Source organism: Lipomyces oligophaga (genome assembly GCF_038497815.1).
Source record: "Lipomyces oligophaga strain CBS 7107 unplaced genomic scaffold V1516scaffold_5, whole genome shotgun sequence".
NCBI classification, from domain to species: Eukaryota; Fungi; Ascomycota; class Lipomycetes; order Lipomycetales; family Lipomycetaceae; genus Lipomyces; species [Lipomyces] oligophaga.
Window position 1 is genome coordinate 1,081,021 of NW_027117789.1, and position 20,690 is coordinate 1,101,710.

Genomic DNA, 20,690 nt, shown 5'->3' on the forward strand with positions numbered 1-20,690 from the left:
CAAAAATCAGATTGCTAATGTGGCCTATCTTCTTGCTTCACGTCTGCTGTCAAAACGGTCTTTTGAGCTAATCGAAGTCTCAATAATTTCTAATATATAAGCACATATCCTGTCACAGAAAAACGTTCTAGATTGCACTTCCTCTTCTCGTCTTTCTTTCCGTTTCAGCGATGGATCTTGTAAACATTCGACGCGAAAAAACAAGTTTGCGTGTTTTGCTCTGGCTGATTCTAAGGTCGCGGAAACCGGGTAAAATGGTCTTGTAAGACTTTGTCACGTGAACAGATAGTATCGCCTACAGTGTGCCGGGAAAGTTCAGAGCTCCATTGTTTCGAGCAATACATTTGGTATACGTTGAATGAGCAGACATCTGATTTGTCTAATCTTGTTTAATAGAATACTTCAATCCCATTCTGGGTGCACAATATGCCAACTACCAGAAATCCCCAAAACCATAATATCTTACATTAAATCAATATGCAATCCACAAACGCCAATTGACCCACTTGACTGTAACAAACTTTTGAGAATGCATAAATAAAAAGACAAAGAGATTCAACATTATTCCACAGACATTATCGCTTCTATTGAGGGACTAGGATTGTATGAATAATTATGGACGAGTTTTGCTTGACGACCGAGAGAGATCTCACTTTCTGAGATGGCTTCATTATTAAAAGAATGGATCATCGCCAGAGGAAGATCCAGTGATCCTTTGACTGTTACCATCTGATAGCCCTCGGTATTCTCATTTACCGGAAGTATCTCGTAGTCAATTTGGCCGTTCATATGTCCTGTGGAGCTAGAGGAGCTTGACGAAGAGCGGCGTGAAATGTCTTGATATCCACTCAACAGAGATCCAAAGTCTTGAAAATAATCGTCCCCATTATCTTGGTCTAAATGCAATCCTGAAGCAAAGAGTTCATCTGATGAATCATGTTCCCCTGATAATTCAGAATCACTTTCAGAGTTATCTAACACTAAGTACTCCGAACCTGAAGGAGCAATCATTTGCGCGTCCAAATTCAATTCAGAAGCAGCTAGTAGTTCATCTACCGCACTGCATTCACATCCATCTATTGATCGAGATCCCGTAAAAAAATTATCTGCCCTTTCGTCTAACGAGTTTTGAAGAAGTCCAGTCCATCCTCCTCGGCGAAAATGTCCCTCAAAACGGCTGGGAATCTGCGATCTATCACCTGGTATATCTTCAAAATCTGTAGAAAATTTGTTTCTTTTTGCGCCTGACCTATGACGAATAAACAGAGTTGCAGGGGATTTGGGTTGCCCAAGGTTATGTAGGCGTTCAGGTTGCTCTTGAGACCATTGGAGCAAGTTTGTATCTGATTCTTGGTGTAGCGAATTGTGACCTTCTGATCCTTGGGACTTATCAACAGCGGAGTACGCACTAATCGATCTAAATCTTTCAAATTCTGCTGTAGAATCAGGTACTGAATCTCTCAATTTTTCGTCTCTTGTAGATGATGTAGATCGGCATTCGCGGTCATCTGTTTCCACAGGCAAAAACACTTCCACAATTGACGACACTATTTGATCTTCATCTTCGATGGAGTCTTTATTGGCCAGATTTCCTGTTGATAAGCAATGCGTACTAATTCTTGCCTTGATATCTAAGGACTCTTTTGTGGTGGCTGTGGAAGCTGAATCAGAACATTGCGAAACTGTAGTTCTGATCAAGCAATCTTGCAACCTGCAGGTGCGATCCTCTGAACAGTCTAGTCCAACAGACAGCATGATTCTACAAGTCTGAACACAAAAAACCACATAAGCTTGAAAGGCTAGACACAGTAGCTACTTACGATAATATCTTAGACCGCTAATAAAATCCTTGCTATTCTTCGATTTGATTGAAAAGGTGTTTGGATTACGAGTAGTTTCTGGCATGATTCTGGGTTGGGACTTTGTAGTCTCCGGGTTGAGGGCAAGCAACACTTGGTCCAAATATCACACTCTCCAACTACACTGGTGATCATATTTTAGCACCATAAGATTAAAAGAACAAGCCAGAAAAAATTCGTTACGGTAAATGACTAGTATTGAAACTTTAGTCTTAAGCTTTAGAGCTAAGCGGTTTTTTATATCAGATTACGATATTTATCCGCTGATCATGATTTATCTCGGCGGAATGATTTTAACGCTACTTCAATCTGTAGTTGTTTGATACTAAGTAAAGGCCAGATTCTTTCTAACGCAGCATCCTATAATGAAAACTAGGATTGGTTACTGTCGTTTAATTTTTTACTGTTATAACTGATGGCAGAACAGTTACAACGACCCTATATATTTTATGCAAACTGACTCAGTATATAAACCTTCCATAAACAGTCTCAATGTAGCAAACTACCGCGATCTAGGCAAGGAAATTCAAATTTGGACTATTTTCTGATGCAAATAAAAACCTTGGAGTCTAATCAAGGCTTCCTTTGCATACTCTTGAACATATTACATGTATCAAAAATCGAGTTAACACTCCAGGAATATAAGTTTCGGAAACATTTGGAAATCTGCAATTCCATAGTTTTATAAATAATAGCCTCATTAAGTTTTTGACGAAATAAAATTCTGATGTATAGCTGTCTGCACAATCTGGCGTCGTGCAGACAGCTAGAAAGATTAGACGAATCTCGGCAGATAGACAGATAGACTAACGTACACGATTATTTGCACATCTGAACTTTCCAAGCTGAAAAAAGATAAAACTTTTATTTAATTATCGATTTTTTATGCTTTATGAACCTATGGGGTTGAACTGGTTCTTTTGTACTCGTGGTGTTTTGATATTGCCGTTTTTAGATAAAGGTCCACAATCCGCCGCACGGACTTTGTTTACATTTTCTATTTTATCTCTGGGTCTTCCTCCACTAAACGAATTTCCACTTTTTCCAATTGACCGGACACACGGGGGAGCTTAATTTTTTTAAATACCATTTTTATAAATTTTCAGTAGGGGCTAGCAATGGCTTCTTCTGAATCGACATACGATCAAGAATCCACAGAGTTTCTCAGGCATTTGGAGGCACTGAAGACTCAAGCAGATACGGAACGTGCCAAAGCTCGATCTCGGAATCTCGAGCAGGAAATAGAAGAAGCTCGTCGTCAACGACAGGCCAGAAAAATTGCTCGGTCGAGATCAACTTCTCCGGCTAAATCTACTCCATTTAGAACACCAACTAAGGATACGCGACAGCCCATTGCTACTGCTTCGACAATCAAGAGCCCTTCACAACCCTTGTTGCAGTCACCTTGTGAGAATGAAGTTTCGACACCTAAGAAGCTAGAGTCCGTTCAATCTGGACCTCGCACTCCCACTTCAAATGTTGGTGTTATCGCGTCTCGATTCAATAGTGGAGCAACCGCAAAGCTAGGAACTACCCCGAAACTAGCTCTCGAGCATTCTCCCGTCCTATCACCCACGAATGCGAATCGACCTGCTCGGTCAGATTTCCCGTCCGAAATATTCTCCATTAATTCAGTGAATTACACTCCAAAGTTTAAACATTCGCCAAGTACCAAAGTTGCAGCTCAGGAACTAGCAATGCAAACGGCTGCGCTGAAGTTTTCAGAGACGGCCAAAGAATCCCCGTCTGACATCGATGGTATCACAACTACAAATCAGTCATCTCTTTCATCGCCCAAGAACATCAGCCAATTGCGATCAGACGAATCAGAAAATTCTCCTAAAACTAAATCCGCTGGTCGTATACCTCTACGAAGTGTTCAGCAGGCTCGCCTAGATGCCGAAAGATCCAACTCCCCAACGTCGACTTTGGGAAGTCCGCCGTCCAAAATCTTGCTGCAACAGGGAATGGTAAAATCCCCAACTACAGGTATCACTCGTGCAATGTCACGTCTTGACCTTTCTAGCCATCGACGAGAAAGGTCTGGCGGATATAGTCCGGTCGAGTCGTCTAATCATGCGGTCGCTATGGCTTTGTCAGAGGTAAGCGATGTTCGAGAGGAAGAGCGTCTGTCCAAATTTATGCGCTCTCCTCTAGCTTCTCAGCGCCATTCAGCAAGTACCATGAACGTGCGATCAGCACCATCGAGTCCAGCACGAGAAATACACAATGCATACAGTCCCATATTCCCCTCACCCTCAGTTGTAAGTATATAAGCTCTTCTTTCTGGTAACCTGGATGTTCTAACAATGCTCAAAGGCTCAAGCGCTTTCGAGAAGTCCATCTGCATCACCAGATCGGCCATTTGGAGGGCAAAAGCCGTCTCCATTTCGGTCCGGCAGGTATTCCGGCATTGGAACGTTCTCTTCTTCAGACTTCTATGCTAATAATGGATTTTCCCCCGCAGAGTTTGAACGAGGAGCATATATTGCGCAAGGATCACATCGCCGAAGCAATTCTATGCTATCTAATACATCTCAAAAAGCTGTTGAAACTGAAGATTCGCCAAACAGTCCGCAAGCGTACACACTTACACGGTCACCTAGTCCGAGCAAAGTTGGATTCGTTCAGAGTGCGATGTTAAAGAAAGATGGCAGTCCTTTGTCCAAGCGTCTGTCTATTGCAAATCTACGTCCGGCACCGGCAATTTTGGAGTCTACTCAGGCGAAAGCTATAATGGAAGAGGAGGATTTGCAAGACAGAGAGAGCAGTGATATGAAAAGCCCGAGAAGCGAGATCAGGCTTGCAAACGAGCGTATAATTTCTGAACCGATTCCAGAAGACGAGCCAGAGAGTAGTACTGTATACCCGGCAGCTTCCCATGTCGAACCTCAACAGAAACCAGTAGAGGGACTTGTACATTCGCCCTCGCCGAGAAGATCGCATTTGCTGCTGCAGAGAGCAGGCAGTCATCTACTGCCACGCTCCCCATCGACTTTGCATTTAGTACGAGTATCTGAGGAGCAAGACATATTAGATACCAGTGAGAATCCGAAAGACAGTAAACAGTCTACGCCAGTACGCACTGCACTTTTAGATTTAGATACGGAAGTCAGTGAGGCAAGGCGTGTTCCGGAGTCACAGTCTAAAGTAGGGACTCCCAAGCTACGACGCGCCAATGCACAATATAGTTCGAATGAGGGTATAGCGCAGCTACGGCAAAGCAGCGGGAGCGGCCATTCATTAACGAGAGCGCATAACAAAGAGAATGAAGGACTCGATATGGCTTCACCTGGACGAAATCATGTGGAGAAGACGAGCCAGACAGGCTGCGTGCAGACTCCCTCACCAAGTCTACGTAATCGAAACAGCATTTTAGGACTCAGTCGGTCGGGCTCACTGTCTCCTGGAAAATGGGTTTCTCCTTCTCACAACGGCAGCAAGGGCAATTCGTGGCTCGACAATGCATTGGGAACGAATCTTGGGGAACGAAGTCCTAGATACTAGCTGAAGGAAAGCATGGAGAAAGAAATGGAATTAATTAATTGGCTGTGAACGACTTAAACATAATATTGTAGAGCTGGCTCTTAACCTGGACATTAATGAGCTTATTTAGGCAGTACCAAGAGAGCAGATAGCTATCTAGAGACGGGCTAAAGATTTCAACCAACTATTCCTCAAATTAAGATTTACCCATGGTCACCGACATTCTATAAGAAAATATCTGCCAATAAAAAAATTACGTGGACGATCTTACGTGACAGGGACATATCGACCGGGGCGTCCGGATCCGAGACGGCGTAGGGGGATGACTTTGGCACGAGTTTGGCGCGTGCATGGATTTAAATTTAGGTCCAACAAGCAGAACAGCGCGACGGGAACGAGCAGCTGCGAGTTGTGTAAACAGCTGGCTGGAGAAGGAAGAAGATAAATACTGGCTGAAGCAGATGTCGGTTGGCTAGACGATCGTCACGACACCGCGACAAGTTCCCACTTCTAGCTTTCTTGTCGCAGTCGGAGCAGGCTGAGGCAGGCTGAGGCGGAGGGAACAAAAAACCCCTGCCATTTTCCTGAGCTCCTTTACGCGGCCACGAGCGTTCTTGCAATTATTTGTTGCCCAAGGTTTCACTTTGATATTTTTTTAAGTACTTCAGCTCCCGTTCTGTCGTTCTGGACGGGCTGATTGAGAGCGAGAGTTTGCGTTTCAGCGCATAGCACTCGCGCTCCGCCGATTCTGATCTTGAGCGAATGTCGCATCTAGTCCGACCGTCCGTAAGCCCTGTGGTGGGATCCACATCTGGCTCGTCGTCGTCGGCATCTTCCAAATCACGCTCAAAATCTCCTGCTGTGTTTTCGTTGACACCTTCCGGAAACAAGCAAACTTCTTCCAAGACTCCGGCACCACAAATTTCTATCACGACCTCGCCGGCTCCCCAGAGTAGAGTGCCTTCTACGCACTCTGTAGATTCAGAGGATAATGACAACAAAAGCATTTTACTTTCCCGGACTACGTCTGCTTCATCGGATCTATCAGTTATTGATCGTGGACGTCAGGCATCGCTGCACGTTTCGTTTGATGATCCCCGACACCACCGGCAAAAACGGACCGAGAGCTCAGACAAGACCCGTTCAAAGACCCAGTCACAGCAATCTTCACACCAGTCTCTCGGTGAGCGATTAGTCTCTCGATGGTCGGGTCGAAGCCCTAGTCCTGCTGGCAGATCGAAGTATGAAGACCAGACTTCCGAAGACGACGAGCGCGACGGGGCCGAAGGAGACTCAGAGTTGCTTACTCCACGAGCAGCAGCTTCCTCGAGCGATTCCTCTGAGAAGCGAACTAACCGCTTTTTTTTGGGCGATGATACCTTGAGCGGTCAGCGGAGGTCTGCTGTGTCGCCTGCTCCATCCGCTCTTTCGGGTGGCCATCGGAGCCGGGCACGGCCAACCCAGGAATCTACATCTCGTGAACGAAAGCCAAAATATTCATTCTTCGGCAAGAAGTTCGATCCCAGTGAGCCAGAAACAGACGCAGAACGTCATACTCGTCATCAATTGCGAGATTTGTTAGAGTTTGTGAGCAAGCAGCGAATAGGAATGATGACTACTCGGAATATCAAGGGCTGGCTTGTTTCCAGTTCAATTGCTGTTGCAGAAGTGGTATGACATACGGTTTAACTTCCGCTTATATATAGAACAACTAACTTTGCTATAGGAGTATGGCATTGACTTTTTATTTCATGCTAATACAAGAACCTGTAAGGTGGAAGACCTTGACGAAGACTCGCACGTCAATCTGTCTTTTCAAAATAGTGAGACTGCCGAATGGGCTTCTTTTGCCGGCACAGCGAAAATTATCAGCGACCCGGATGAAATAAAAAAGTTTTTACGACGCAATATTACAGGCTGGTCAGAACAAGATTCTTCTTTGTTTGAGACGAATAGTGAGGGAGAAAAACATCCCGTAAGTAGACAATTCTCTTGTTTGATCCAGGGAGGAAGGGGAATTTTGTGGCTAATAGAGAAACTTGCAGAAAGTAGGTATCATTCATTTTCGGACCCGATCAATTGCCTACTCAATTTCGAACAACTTCAATTTCATTCCCACGAACCAGTGGAACCATGGAGTTGTAAGCGGCGAACTTGAATATGACAGCCAAACAGTTAAGATTGATGAGCAGGAGGTTAAAATTTACAGGAAACGACAGCATTATTTGGCCAATAAGATCCCGCAATAGTTGTATTTTGTTCTATGCTTTGAGTTCCTTCGTGGTGTATATGCTAATGGTCTAATTGAGACTCGTAGTCGTTTGTGTAAGATAGTAGCAGTATTGATCGATTCTACGCGGAAGTGAAATTGCTTCTCGACAAATTATATGTTCATTTGTGGTATAAATGCGGATAAGTATGTGCAAATAGTCCTTATACGCCGCTGAGTATTGCCCATGCGCGGCAAAGCCTGATGGGATCTACGTACTATTATTAACGCTCTTCTGTAGAAATCGGTAATCCGCGTCTTCGCATTTTAAGGCGTTCCGATTCTGCTCTTTCTCGTTAAGGTTTTCACAAACGGTGAGAAGTAGAAGAGATATCTACGCGTCGACGGCTTTGCTGGCGGAGATTGTTGTTTGTTTGTGTGTCTGCTTGTCTATTGAGCAGCTGCAATTCTTATTCTCGTCGGCACGGGCTAGTCTTTTTATTGAAACTTCTAATTTTTGGTTCCTCTTCACTGTTAAGGCTGGTTGAGTTTGTTCGTTCCAAGTTGGTCCGTCCGCAGAGTTTTATCTAACTTGGCTCATTTTGGATCGGAATTTCCAGATCTCTTTTGTTTATGTCTTCTGGGATGTCGGGTGTGATTCCTCAGGCGGCGCTTGCTTCTTCAAAGTTGTCGCAGGCGAATATGACTCCGGCGATGCGACTCGAGCTTGATCGTCGGCGAGTGACTCTTGTGTTAGAAATCAATCTTGAGCTGTTCCGTGAAACCATGCAAATTCAACAGCGTTTGGCCGGCGCGGCGACTTCAAGCGGAACCGCGACCACAGCGACAGCATCCGAACTAGAGCGAGCGCGTTTCGACCCCATGTTTGCGCAGTGTATGAAGCGGCTCCAGTGCAATTTGGCATATCTTGCTGGTGTAGCGGATCGCGGAAAAATTACGACCGCACCCCCGTTTCCAGTGATTCTCGTGCCGCCACCTGATGTGGCCAGTTTGGTAGAGCCATATCGAAAATTGCAAGAACTATTTGGTGATATCATGGTGCAAGCTGCGATTCGACAGCAGCAGCAGCGACTGAAGCAGAGTCCGCTTCAGACAAACCAAAATCTACCTGGTCAACTGCCAATGGAACAGCAACTGCAACCACAAACACAGCCTCAACAAAGCATATCAGGGCAAACTAGCAATCTTAATATTCAGCAGCAAGCTTCTCTTCAATCACAGCAGCAATACCAACAGGCACCACCACAACAAACAGCACAACAACAGCAACAACAACAGCAACAACAACAGCAACAACAACAGCAACAACAACAGCAACAACAACAGCAACAACAACAGCCAGGTCCACAAACTCAACAGCAACTTTTCCAATTACAACAACAACAACTCCATCAACAGCAGCAACAACAATTCCGGCAGTTCCAACAGCAGCAAATGCTTTTACAAGCGCAGATTCGCCAGGCAAATAATCCACAGACTGAGCAAAAGTTGCAGCAACAGCTTCAGCTTCAACAACAGCAACTTGCACAGCGTCTTCAACAGCAGCAACAGCAGCTTGCACAGCAGCAGCAGTCCCAGATGCAGCTGAATATGGCTACTCCAAGACAGCAACAGCAACAGCAACAGCAACATCAGCAACAAGGGCCACAAACAAATGGTGCAAATTCAGCGGCAGCTAATCCGCAGTTTCAGCAGCAACAGCAGCGTTTGCTCCAGCAAATGCAACAGCAGAAATTACAGGCCTACCAGCAAAATCCTTTGTAATATTCTCAGACATTTATATCAGACCCTTTCTACGAATTAAGAGATCGGCATTTTATATTTTCTTAGATTATATTTTGTTTAAGGAGTTCAAGTTTTTTTGTTTCTTGTTTTGATTGCTGTTCTAGCTTCTATCACGTATTTTATCATTTATTTTGTGGTGTCATTTATTTCATCTTGATCACCGATCTCATATCTAGTATGAGTTTCTGGTTACATGCCTAGTTACTAGCTGCTCTTCTCGTTTGTTCTGTGGGCATTTAGCTTTGTCCATGTCCCTGTTGTATATTAGTGTTTTTACGATCAAGACCATGTCTTTGTTTACTATTTATCGTCTGCTATCACCTCGCTGGAATAGCTCATATATTTCTAGTTCTAGATCAAAGCTTGCATGTACTTATTTGTGTCCAAAAACCTCCAAATTACTATTAGTAGGCAAAATGTGTTCTTTATTTCAAACTAAATCGAAAAAAATCTTGTGTATACCTTAACCTCATATCTTTCGGATATTCATCAGATACATGCTGGAATTCATTGGTAAACTATCTTCCCAGAAGTATTTGAATATCCATAAAATCGTCGTGTTGTCCTTCATTAGCATTTGAAACAATATCTAATGAAATGAATAAAAGAATAATAACGCCTTCCATCCTAATAATCGGCAAATCATATATAACCCTACGTGCCATCATGTGATATTAAACCAATATCTTCTTATGTTGTAAAACCAACTACATGATCAGTATCTTATACAGCCTTATTCACCTTAATTTTCTGACTGCGCTGAAGATGACGTTGAGCCTTTAGTCTCAGATACATCCAATAAAGTATCGGTCTCAGTCTCAGTATCTTGAACACTAGCAGACTTCAAAGACTTGCTGTTTGAGCCACCATCCATTTCGGACTTCAGTGCCTTCACAAGCTTAGTCAATTCGGCAACTTCCTTGCGGAGCTCCAGTAGCTCGAACATTCCGGGCTCCAGCTCTGCATGCGGTGTACATTTCTCAACCTTTTCACTCCATCCACTTTCTTCAATAGCTGTTTCTGCATTCGCATCCTCCCAATCATGGCGCACATCGTCATCTTCTTCGCCAATCGCACGATTCCTAACAATTCGCTTAGCTACTATAACTTCATACGAAGCAGTAATCGCAAGAACCGGAGAATAAACAATCAGCATAACAATGTCATTCAGACGAGCATATCGTTCGCGTGACATCCACCACTCGAAAGGAGAAATGAGCATAGTGATCTCTATCAAATTAAGTGGAGGCACAAATACGTTTTCGTCAGGTGCTCTAACAAAGCGCAGAGTCTTCCCTGCAAAAAGTGCCATAAATTCATCGATAGCGTTGTCGTAAACCTTCTCATATGCCGAATTGAATAACGCAATGAGAATGTTAAGCAACAATACTGAAACAACAAAAGTAAACAAGTAGTTGAGAAGTGCTCCAAATGGTGCAGCAAAAAACTCATACGGTTCGAATTCCGGCGATCCCAGCACTGATCGAACCATGTATGCAAGAGACATAGAGCCAACATCGTAATATCCGTCCGCAGAATCAAGTCCAACAAATGCTTGCAAGAACCCAACCATAATAATAATCAGTAAAACGAAGAACACTGCTGATTCCTTCATAAGCTCCTTTAGTACAACAAGCATCGCTCCAAAGAACTTTTGAGTATCAAGATAAAGAAGCAGTCGCGACCACACAAGAGGAGCACAGAAAGCAAGAAATCGATATGCCAAAATGTCGTTGACTTCACGGGTATGACTTCCATCAGGACTTGCAAGCGCAATCAACCGGAAAATAAACGAAACAACGAGGAGAGAGTACAAGGTGTCATTGAAAACACTCCAGAAACTGAAGTAGTAAATGCCAATATGATAGAACTTATTGATCTCATCTGCAATGTATCCGAGAGTGATGATGTACAGAAGACCTTCGACAGGATCAAATGTGCCGCCCGGGTTCGCAGTGTTGACAGCACCAGAATAGAGAGCAAGATACAAGATCGAAATGAAAAGCTGCAAACCGTTCTGATAAAGAGGAGTTTTTATCCGATCCGGATCAAAATGAGCCCAGAAATCAACATCCGCCACGTTCTTGTAGCTCATGTACTCTGAGGTATTGTGAGGGTTCGGAATAAGCCAACCGCGCCAAATCCAGTCAATGCATCGTTGATATCCCGATGAACCAATGACTGCGACACAATGGATATCAATTGCCAATTCTATCGCTGATCTAGGCTCCGAAATATCCTCACCTCCATCAATAACAGTCGAGTATCTACGACAAAGCATTTGCTTAAATAAAAATTCCTGATCTTCTTCATTTTCGATGATAAGCTTAGCAATCCGCTCGCATGCCGTGCACTTGAGGGCGTATAGGTCAGCATCGAATAGCTCGAGTTTACCTATTTTTTTATACCAATCGTGAACCGTCAAGATAGCGAAGATAATACAACCCTTCGAGTCCTTAGCAGCATCCAAAGCAAGCTTAATGACATCGTCGGTGATCACATTGGCGCTACCAGGTCTTGTAATCCGACTTTCCTTGATCTCGATGGGTATAATTGTGTCGACCAGAACCTTGATTTTAAGCGCAACATCCGTTATTTGTCGAGCAGAGATGGGCTGGTGATGTGTGCTCGATGATTCAGCTGTTGGAAGCAACTGAGCATTATCATCGTCCAGACTGCCAGCGGCATCGGGAAATCGTCGACGATATTCTAGTTCGAAAGAAGAAATGGCCATGACCATTTGCTAGAAACCTGGCTCTTCTATTAAAATTCAGCGGTTGAAATAGACAAACGCACACTTGACAAGTCTACTAAGCAAAACAGCTTTACTTTACTATCGGAACTAAAGTAAGTCGTGCAAACAGAAAACGACGAAGTGCAAGAAAACAAACTGTGAAAAGGAGATGGGAGGGCCTGTGCCCCAGCAGTGATGCCCAAAGCCAGCGGCCATGTGTCAGGCACCACCCGACCTATTCTCAGTGGAGTAACTTCTTGCAGGCTTATCTAATCTAAACCCTAAATTTACGTAATATATGAGCTAAGATCTCCATCTTGTGGCGCACGGCTCGTCATCTGTTCTTCTAACGTTGCCTTGCTAACTGCGATCTAGACATTCTTCTCGAAACTATGAGCTTAAAACAGTACGGCTGAAATACCGGCATATCCACTGTACAGCCCCCGTATGGGTGCACGACAGCAAGACGAAAAGTCCTCTATTCGGAGCCAACCACAGTGATATGTTGCAGGTTATCCGCATCGTTGACCGTTGATAACTGCCCAGTTTGGCGTCGAAACACAAACGACACAACTTCCATCCCCTTGTCTTGCTGTAGTATCGCTTCATGCAGTTGGCGATCGTGAAACACGTCCTCTACAGCCACCGATCCTGCGCTCTCTCTAGCACGTAACTTCTCGATATCAATGTGTGCAAAGTCCAATAATGACTTCATTCGCGACTGTGGCTGTTGTCTTATCTTGGATTGGCCTGCCAGTAGTTGCGAAGCCGATATCCAAGCCTGATCTGTGTCTTCCTCCATTTGATCTTCAAGTACCACCTCCAATTGGTCGTTTATTACATCATGCTCGGATCTCTTTCCGGACCCATCACATTGGCATCCTAATAGGTCGTGTGTGTGACATTTTGTATCCAAGTGCAACGTGAAGAGATCTCTAAGGTCACTCGTAGAAAATGAGTTTTCTGCTGAGTCAATCTTGCCATCTACTAAATTATCTGCCAGTCCAATTTTGGTGAGTTGCCGTTGATATATTTTCTCGTCGATGCATCCCGTTCTGCTTTTTGTTAGGTCACTCTCTGTAGATTAGAATTACGTTCATCTCTCTTACGTTAGAAGTCGATAAATAAAAACAGGTCTTGTCTGACCATCCCGATGGATCCGCGCCATTGCTTGCAAATCGACTGATGGATTCCATTCTGTATCATAAAGTACTAATCTTGAAGCTCCTATCAAATTTATACCAGCCCTTCAATGTCAGCATAGAGATCCTATAATCCTTATTCAGCTACTCACCCCCCACTTTTTGCACTCAGTAGAAAAGCAAAACTAGCTTGTTGATCTTGACGATTGAACGTGTCGACAATTTCTTGTCGTTTCTTTGTCGCCGTAGTCCCGTCCAAGCGTAAAAACGATGCAGACATCGACATTAATAAGTTTTGAAGTACGTCGAGTGTTTGCGTAAAACTAGAAACTAGTACAACTTTTTCGTCTGTTTCATTATGTAACCGTTTCAAGAAGCTGCCCAAAAACACAAGCTTTCCGCTCTTGCCATGTCGCGCTAGTTCTACGTCTATGGGATCCATCATTGATTTTTCCAGGTCTAGCCCCTTCACTAGGAGTCCCGGACTGTTGCAAACTTTCTTTAATGATGTAATTGCGCGTAGATGATTAGAAATATCATCACTAGCTACCAGCGACTCAAACGCCGTCGACTGCGACAAATGCCTGTATAATTCGATCTGGCCTATCGTTGGCTTGCAGAAGACCACCAATTCGGTTTTCGGTGGTAGATAAGTAGCTAAAATATCTGCCGTACGTCGAAGTACGATGTTCTTCGTGAGTCCGGACAATTCTTCTGATCGTGCTCGTCCTAATTCAATCTCAAATTTTGTAGCTTCAGGCTGCCGAGATCGTACAATCGGTAGTTCAAATTCACGTTTAAAGGCATTGTAGTTCTCGAACAGACCGGGAGACACAAACTCAATCATACGGAAAAATTCGCCTAAATCATTCTGGATTGGGGTACCGGTGAGAAGAACCCGTCTCTCGCAGTCCAATGCACGTAGTGCTTGCGCTGATTTATTAGACGCACTCTTTATTCTGTGCCCCTCATCACAGATAATCAAGTCGATTTTCATGTTCTTTAAGGAATCTTGTACCAAACGTAGCTTTTCATACCCTATGATCATAACCTGATAAACTTTCCCTCTCGAAAAATCGCGAATATCGAGCTTGCCATCAACTACGAACAGTGACATCTGTTCCCGACCCAACCATTTCCGAAATTCGCGCTTCCAGTTTCCAATCAGTGTCACCGGACAAACAACAATCACCTTCTGGGCTACAGGCAATCGATCTGAAATAGGATTTTGCTTCAGGAGAGTCCAGATCAGCGCAATTGTAGTAAGAGTCTTACCCAGTCCCATCTCGTCAGCCAGCAGTGCTCCATGACCCAGACCGTTCATACCCATAACACATTCATATAAAAAAGTCACTCCCTCTCTTTGATGCTTTCGTAGATATTGACAAATGTGAGGATCGACGACAACATCGACGATCGGGACGGCATTTGATCTTGTTTTAGGCCGCGGCATTACCAGTGCATCAGGTCTACTAGGATCATGCCTTGGAGCTATAGCTGACTTTGGAAGGTTAGCTTTGACATCTTCTCTAACGTATGGGGGCTGAAATGCTGTTGGCTTGGACGGCCTGTCGAACTGAGCAATAGGTAACTTGTGCTGAAAAATGGAAATTGGTGAAGGTGCCTTAATATCGATTTTGGAAGTATCTGAATATAGGCCATTCTTAATTATGCTCGGCTGAGAGTCAAGTTTATAATCAATCTGCATTTCGTAACTACCTATTGAAATAATAGTACTATCCTCTAGATTTGCGATTGATCGTCTCGACTTCCCCATTCTACAAAAGTGAGCTTGCATTCTGATTCTATCCCGAGAGAAACTTACATTTTCCCATTTTGATCATACAGTATCACTCCTGATTCTCTTGCTACTAAAAAACCATCTCCTTCCCAGGTTTTGTTTTTTTTGGAAGAAGGTTTCCGCCATAACACTGTGTAACAAGTAGTAATCTCATCGATAGGTTTGGGTGAGCCAGAGGAAAGCTGCGGAAAACTCAAACTTTCGCTTGTAATCAATGGAAGCTCGTCAATGATGATTGGGCTAGATGATACCACAGAGTTTTGGGTGGATTTCGCTTCTAGATTGAAATCTGTTCTTCGTACTCGTGGAACTGTGAATGGCATGGCGAGTCGCTTGGTAGATCCGTACTGAGCGACAGATCGTTCTGCAATCTTTTCAGTTCTCACTGCTGACGCTTGTCCCAAATTCGGGATTTTTATAAATTCTGAATTCGCATCATCCTCTATCACATTTCTATTGTCCTCTTCAAAAGGTCCGTGATAGGACACTGGACGCTTGAGAGTCAGACGTTTCACCGAGTTGTCATCGCAATTGATCACTAGGTCAGACTTCCTGACAAGCAAAGGTGATTTGAATGGACGATACATCAAAATCGTCTACTCGTGCGATTTCTTCGTTTTGCAAGGAATGTAAATGATTTTAAAATATTAAGCTTAATGTGTAAAGTATGGGAGAAAATATCTGTTTACGCGTTTCGACTAGTTACGCGTGAGCGAGCTCAACTCCCAAGACAAGAGCAGCACACCGTAGCTAGTAAATGCTTGTGAGAGATAATTGGACTTCTTAAATCGGTGACCCCAAAATTATAAAATCATATTATTCACGACGATCAAAAACACAATAAGTATCGAAAACTACGCCTATTATAACAATAGAGATTTTAAAAACTCATAAAACCATTTCTAGTGACAATTTAACGAGGTTTGACAGAGAGGGTAGAATTAGGACGACTAGCAGCCGCGTCCACAGCTTCGAATCGACTAGCCAATGCTGCTGTCGAAGTACTGGTTGGCCTATTAAAAAGCAGCATTATATCAGGCTCGTCAGTTGTGGTTCGAGACGGTCCATTAACTTTTGATCTCGAAGCGTTTAATGTTGGTTTAGGAGACAATGTCGGGGCATCCTCTTTAACCTTTGCTGCCGCTCTCGGTCTCGGAGTAAGAGAAGGATGCGGTGATTTAAAGCTCCCAGGCGATGGCTTAGGACTCAAAACCGGGGTTGAAGAAGACAAAACTGGTTTGTTCGGTTTAGGAGTCAGCTTAGGTGACAAACTGGCCTTGCTGGAAGCAGGATTGCCGTTCAGTTTACTAACTCGGTCTTTGATATTAACAGACTTGGCTTCTTGGGCTTCTTCCGAACTCCGGTCTAACCGCTTTAGACTTCTATGATTGTTGGAAATATCATCATAAACCTGTTTTGAAACAAAACTCCTAGGTGAAAACTTCTCCTTTCTTGCAGGAAGCAAAGCCTCAACAGAGTTCTTGTCAATACCTGATTTAAGTGATATAGAAGGATTTGCTTCCCTGCCGGCTGCAAACGTAGGCTTAGAAGGGAGAGATGGCACAGTAGACGATTCGCGAGAAAATGAAGATTTCACCGGCTTCGAAGGCAGTGTTGGCAGCAAATCGGCTGACTTTTCTTTTGAAACTTCTTTAATTCGGTTGGGAATGGCAGCCGGTCTTGGTGCAGTCTCCGAATAATTCGCGAGATCTAGTTTGACAGTTTTCACCAATAGTTCATCTTGTGTATCTCTTGTTCTCCCTTGAGTCTCACTCTCTTTGAAAGTCTTTGAGCTAATGTCAAATCTCTTCGGCTCAGTCCTTAATTTTGGTTTAGCAGAAATATTGGGAGGAGTGGTTTTGCTAGAATGCTGCTCAAAGATATCTCGTAATGCTGACTGGTTGATTGGCGATGACTCACTAAACTTTTCAATGTAAGACGGTATTCCACGCAAATCTGTAGTAAGAACTGGATTGCGTACCATAGAGACGTCAGATGGAGTAGATGTACTTTTTTGGGGTGTTACGTCATCCAGGGATACTTGGCTTGTAAGTAGAGGCCTGTCGTATGATTTAGAAATTTGAATTAGTCCCGCAGGCTTTGAAGACAAAAATGGTACTGAACTCGCAACTTCATCGGATTCACGAACTGATATTCGGGAATTAGTTTTGCCAGGAGTTTCTACTTTAGTAGGATTACCTTCCAATTCCAATGCCGAAGAATCTGATTGAGAGATACTCAACGAAACATCGTTATTTGACAAAGACTCATTTTCAAGAGGTTCAGGTCTCAAAATTAACTTCGATTCTATATGTCCAGGAGCTTCTTTGTCAGGAACTACTTTGTTCTTTGCAATCTCCCGACGCTCATCCAGTTTGGACATATTGAACCGCCTTGTAGCTGGCTTGCTGAAATCCATTCTAGGACTGGCCCGTACTATTAACGGCATTCCACTATCATCATCGTCCGATATGGGATCAAAAAATCTACGAGGCTTGTCGCCCAATTTTGTAGATACAAATTCCGGCTTTCGAGGTAAGGATGGCCCTGATGGCGCTAGCCTGGAACTTGACTGTGCGTTGTTCTTTCTCTCCACGAGTTCAGATGCCTGACTATCTGAATTGGTGAACAATGCCATGCGATCCCTGACACTAGAAAACCCGTCATTTCTTTTAGAAGGATAAGACTTCGAACGAGTGATTGGAGGCTTGTCTGAGATACCGCTGCTGGATGCTATCTCGTGATCATTCGAAGTCTCCGCAAAGTAATTTGGCTTCGCTGGGATGACAGGAGAAGAAAGATTGTCAAGAGGTAGAGTCGATGCCTTCGGTAATCTTCGTTTCGGTCCGCGAGCACGCCCTTTAGTCATCTAGTCGAGAAAATGTTAGCGTGAATTCCCAGTTTTCTACGTAGAGCAGGGGAACAGTACATGTGTTAATTTCTTGCCGTCTTCGCCATTGTCTTCACGAGAAGGGGTCATTCTTGAGCCACTACCATTGATAATAGCAGAAGCAATTTTCGGATCCAATTCAGATGTCGCTCCCATTTTCAGACGCATCATGGCAGCGATTGCCAGATTGGCACTAGTGTTTGCAGCAACCGGTCCCGCAGCCATTGTTTGCTTCTCCGTCAAATATGACTACAGGCGACAGCTCCAAAGAAATAGAAGAGAGAGAAGATACAATAATCTCTTCAGTTAATTGGCGAAACACACCAAGCTCAATTTTTTTTGGTACTCAGTCCTGCTTAGGTGCACCAGTAAATTACGTTCTAGGAAAGAGATTGGTTATGACGGTGTTGGCAGCGCTGGACAACCAAAATTGGGCTAGTGCGCCGCTCGATGAGCACCAGAACAGACGTTTTTTTCGGACTGCTCCGCTCTACGAACCATAACCGGATCATCCTGTGGTAGTGAGCCATGTTAGCTGCATTTAGATGCCAATTCTTATATATTTAGATCAATCGTACAAAATCAATTTATATCATGCATTGTCACTCAAAATATGGTTCAGCTTCCAGCCCGATATCTCCCAATGTCATCTCCCTACTTGAAAGACTTGTCTGTAGAATATCTCTTAAATACTTTCCTGCACGGGCAAATTCACCCAGAACTTGGTTATCCAGCTCAAGAAGTTCATCAGCAAGCATCCTTTCTTGTTCCTTTGCACTTTCTCGTATCCATTCCTCCACTGTCATATTCATTTTATGTTCAGGCACGGTGGATGCCAATCCTAAAAGCGAGTCGATTGTACCAAGATCTTTTGAAAGCCCAAAATAGCAGGAATCCCACTTAAAAGTCTCATGGTCAATTTTGCCACTATCAAGTCGTGTGATTTCTTCAGTTTTGGGTGGTGATGCCATTATATTATTATTGCGCAGTGAAAGAGTTCGGCCGAGTTTTGATGGTGTAATCTCCTTTGAAGCAGAATTGATCTCGGAATGTTCTTTTAATCGTGGCGAGGGACGATTCGTACTAGCGGGGGCAGCCCGAGGTCCCTTTACCCCAGATCTGCCACTTCTTGGAGTCGTCGATTTTGGTGTCGCACCCGAGATTTGAGGAGAAAATAACGGCACGTTCACTTCATTTTGTATTAAATTTTTCACGATTGGAGGTCTGCTAGGAGTTGGTTCATTTCTGCCAACCGCAGCGACCTTTGGTACTCTATGTGCACTCCCGGTCGGAATATTTGAAAAGGAAGCTGTAACATTTCCAGATCGCAATACTCTGCCGCTCTGCATCGAATTATCAGGAGATCTTGCAGGCTTCACTGTGGGTGACTCAGACCCGACAGTGGTTGAGTTAGTCTGAGACTCATCGTTCGCAGAGTAGCTAGCTATAAACTCATCCAAATCATCATCCGATTCCGTTGTTGACTCTTTTACAGAACTTTCAAGGCTCTTTGTTTGAGATGAATCAGATAAAGGTGAAGATTTCTGTGAAATATTTGCTTGAGAGGGAGCTAAACTTGATTGCGATGATAACGGTGCCAGTTCCAATTCGGTGGCAGGCTCTGTATGCGGTGATTTGAATACTGGTTGATCAACTAGCGGACGAGGTCCTCGCATTGTTCTGCCAGTACCGCGCTGAGGATTACGAACTTCCAAAACCGAGTCGGAAGCGATTGTAGGGACCGCAGCTTTCGAGATGGTAGCGCGGGCTGAAGTTCGGCTTGCTGATCCAGCCATTGCATCCGACAAATTCTCAGCTATCGTGCGTATTTGAGCCCGACTATTGCGTTTATTGAGACGCCTTTTTGGCTTAGGCTCTTCGTTCTCCGAATCGTCCGCGACTGAGACCGAACTAGAACGTTTGCGATTTGAATCCTTTGCTAATGAAGATGACCGTGCTTTGGAATTGCGCTTCTTCACTTGAAGAGGATTCTGATGTCCATGAGCAAAGAAAAAGCAGTTTGCACCTCGGCGTCTGTGCTCCTCGCTTGCATGTGTGTTAGATTTTAACTAATTGTATTCTGATCAGGACAACATACATAGGATCGTCCTTTGGTTCCCATCCATCAAGAACAATGCCGCAGTACATGCAAGCGGCAAAATCATCGCCTGCCCGACTGGGATTATAATAAAAGCCAGCGCGACTCATCTAGACTATTTAGTGTATAGTCAAAGTTGGAACTCAATCACCTACCGCAGCGCTTGTTGGAACCCAGCCGCGTTTTCCATCATGTGGCCACCATGATTCGAAAGTATCTAGCCGGGCATTGAACATCTCTGTACTATCTGGATTGTGATTAAGATCAGCTCTCCAGTCAGAATGTACTAACGCCCATGGGCAGTCTGAAGAATGAGAGAGATGCTCGGCAAAGGGATCGTCAGAGCGAGACCAGCTATCAAGACTTTTGTCGCACAGAAAACAAGTCACGTTGTCGGGAGCTTTAGCAGACGGAGTGAAAACAAACCCAGCCTTTGCCATCTAATCATTCCATAAGAATTTTTCCAGAATTTATGAGTAGAATCGTACCTGAATCGCACTAGGCTTTGAGTGAGGCCAGGCTTTAGTCTGGGTGCGACGAGATCCATTGTTCGCTCGGTGTGCTCTGAAAGACGCGACTCGATCATCGAAAGCAATTAAAGCTCTCGCGGCTGTCATTATTTGAAGCTTCACAGGAGGGAAATCGGATCCGATCAAATTGAATGA

General features: G+C 44.0%; 8 protein-coding genes across 8 annotated transcripts; 3 read left to right on the top strand and 5 right to left on the bottom strand.

The window, feature by feature from the left end:
* Window positions 1–336: 336 nt before the first annotated feature.
* On the bottom strand, window positions 337–1,876 carry V1516DRAFT_677506 (uncharacterized protein). Its single transcript, XM_066922595.1, has one exon. It carries the CDS (start codon window positions 1,753–1,755, stop codon window positions 562–564), a length of 1,194 nt encoding a protein of 397 aa, XP_066776967.1. The 5' UTR covers window positions 1,756–1,876; the 3' UTR covers window positions 337–561.
* A 1,101-nt stretch (window positions 1,877–2,977) lies between these two features.
* On the top strand, window positions 2,978–5,366 carry V1516DRAFT_665130 (uncharacterized protein; the record flags this gene model as incomplete). Its single annotated transcript, XM_066920651.1, has 2 exons — window positions 2,978–4,123; window positions 4,179–5,366. 2 exons carry the CDS (start codon window positions 2,978–2,980, stop codon window positions 5,364–5,366), a joined length of 2,334 nt encoding a protein of 777 aa, XP_066776968.1.
* Window positions 5,367–6,107: 741 nt separating this feature from the next.
* V1516DRAFT_665131 (uncharacterized protein) lies at window positions 6,108–7,594 on the top strand (the record flags this gene model as incomplete). Its single annotated transcript, XM_066920652.1, has 3 exons — window positions 6,108–7,016; window positions 7,072–7,320; window positions 7,391–7,594. The coding sequence occupies 3 exons, from the start codon at window positions 6,108–6,110 to the stop codon at window positions 7,592–7,594; spliced, it is 1,362 nt and encodes a 453-aa protein (XP_066776969.1).
* A 134-nt stretch (window positions 7,595–7,728) lies between these two features.
* Window positions 7,729–9,821, top strand: V1516DRAFT_677510 (uncharacterized protein). Its single transcript, XM_066922596.1, has 3 exons — window positions 7,729–7,761; window positions 7,856–8,878; window positions 8,903–9,821. The coding sequence occupies exons 2-3, from the start codon at window positions 8,188–8,190 to the stop codon at window positions 9,337–9,339; spliced, it is 1,128 nt and encodes a 375-aa protein (XP_066776970.1). The 5' UTR covers window positions 7,729–7,761; window positions 7,856–8,187; the 3' UTR covers window positions 9,340–9,821.
* Window positions 9,672–12,227, bottom strand: V1516DRAFT_677511 (uncharacterized protein). The gene has a single exon (XM_066922597.1). It carries the CDS (start codon window positions 12,098–12,100, stop codon window positions 10,103–10,105), a length of 1,998 nt encoding a protein of 665 aa, XP_066776971.1. The 5' UTR covers window positions 12,101–12,227; the 3' UTR covers window positions 9,672–10,102.
* A 345-nt stretch (window positions 12,228–12,572) lies between these two features.
* On the bottom strand, window positions 12,573–15,360 carry V1516DRAFT_625450 (SNF2 family N-terminal domain-containing protein; the record flags this gene model as incomplete). Its single annotated transcript, XM_066919705.1, has 4 exons — window positions 12,573–13,149; window positions 13,204–13,341; window positions 13,389–15,014; window positions 15,062–15,360. 4 exons carry the CDS (start codon window positions 15,358–15,360, stop codon window positions 12,573–12,575), a joined length of 2,640 nt encoding a protein of 879 aa, XP_066776972.1.
* Window positions 15,361–15,709: 349 nt separating this feature from the next.
* On the bottom strand, window positions 15,710–18,310 carry V1516DRAFT_677517 (uncharacterized protein). The gene is made up of 3 exons (XM_066922598.1): window positions 17,967–18,310; window positions 17,019–17,906; window positions 15,710–16,961 (listed from the first exon to the last, which is right to left on the bottom strand). Exons 1-3 carry the CDS (start codon window positions 18,150–18,152, stop codon window positions 15,951–15,953), a joined length of 2,085 nt encoding a protein of 694 aa, XP_066776973.1. The 5' UTR covers window positions 18,153–18,310; the 3' UTR covers window positions 15,710–15,950.
* A 1,675-nt stretch (window positions 18,311–19,985) lies between these two features.
* V1516DRAFT_625613 (protein bir1) lies at window positions 19,986–20,642 on the bottom strand (the record flags this gene model as incomplete). The annotated part of the gene is made up of 3 exons (XM_066919712.1): window positions 19,986–20,135; window positions 20,181–20,465; window positions 20,514–20,642. 3 exons carry the CDS (start codon window positions 20,640–20,642, stop codon window positions 19,986–19,988), a joined length of 564 nt encoding a protein of 187 aa, XP_066776974.1.
* Between the last annotated feature and the right edge of the window lie 48 nt (window positions 20,643–20,690).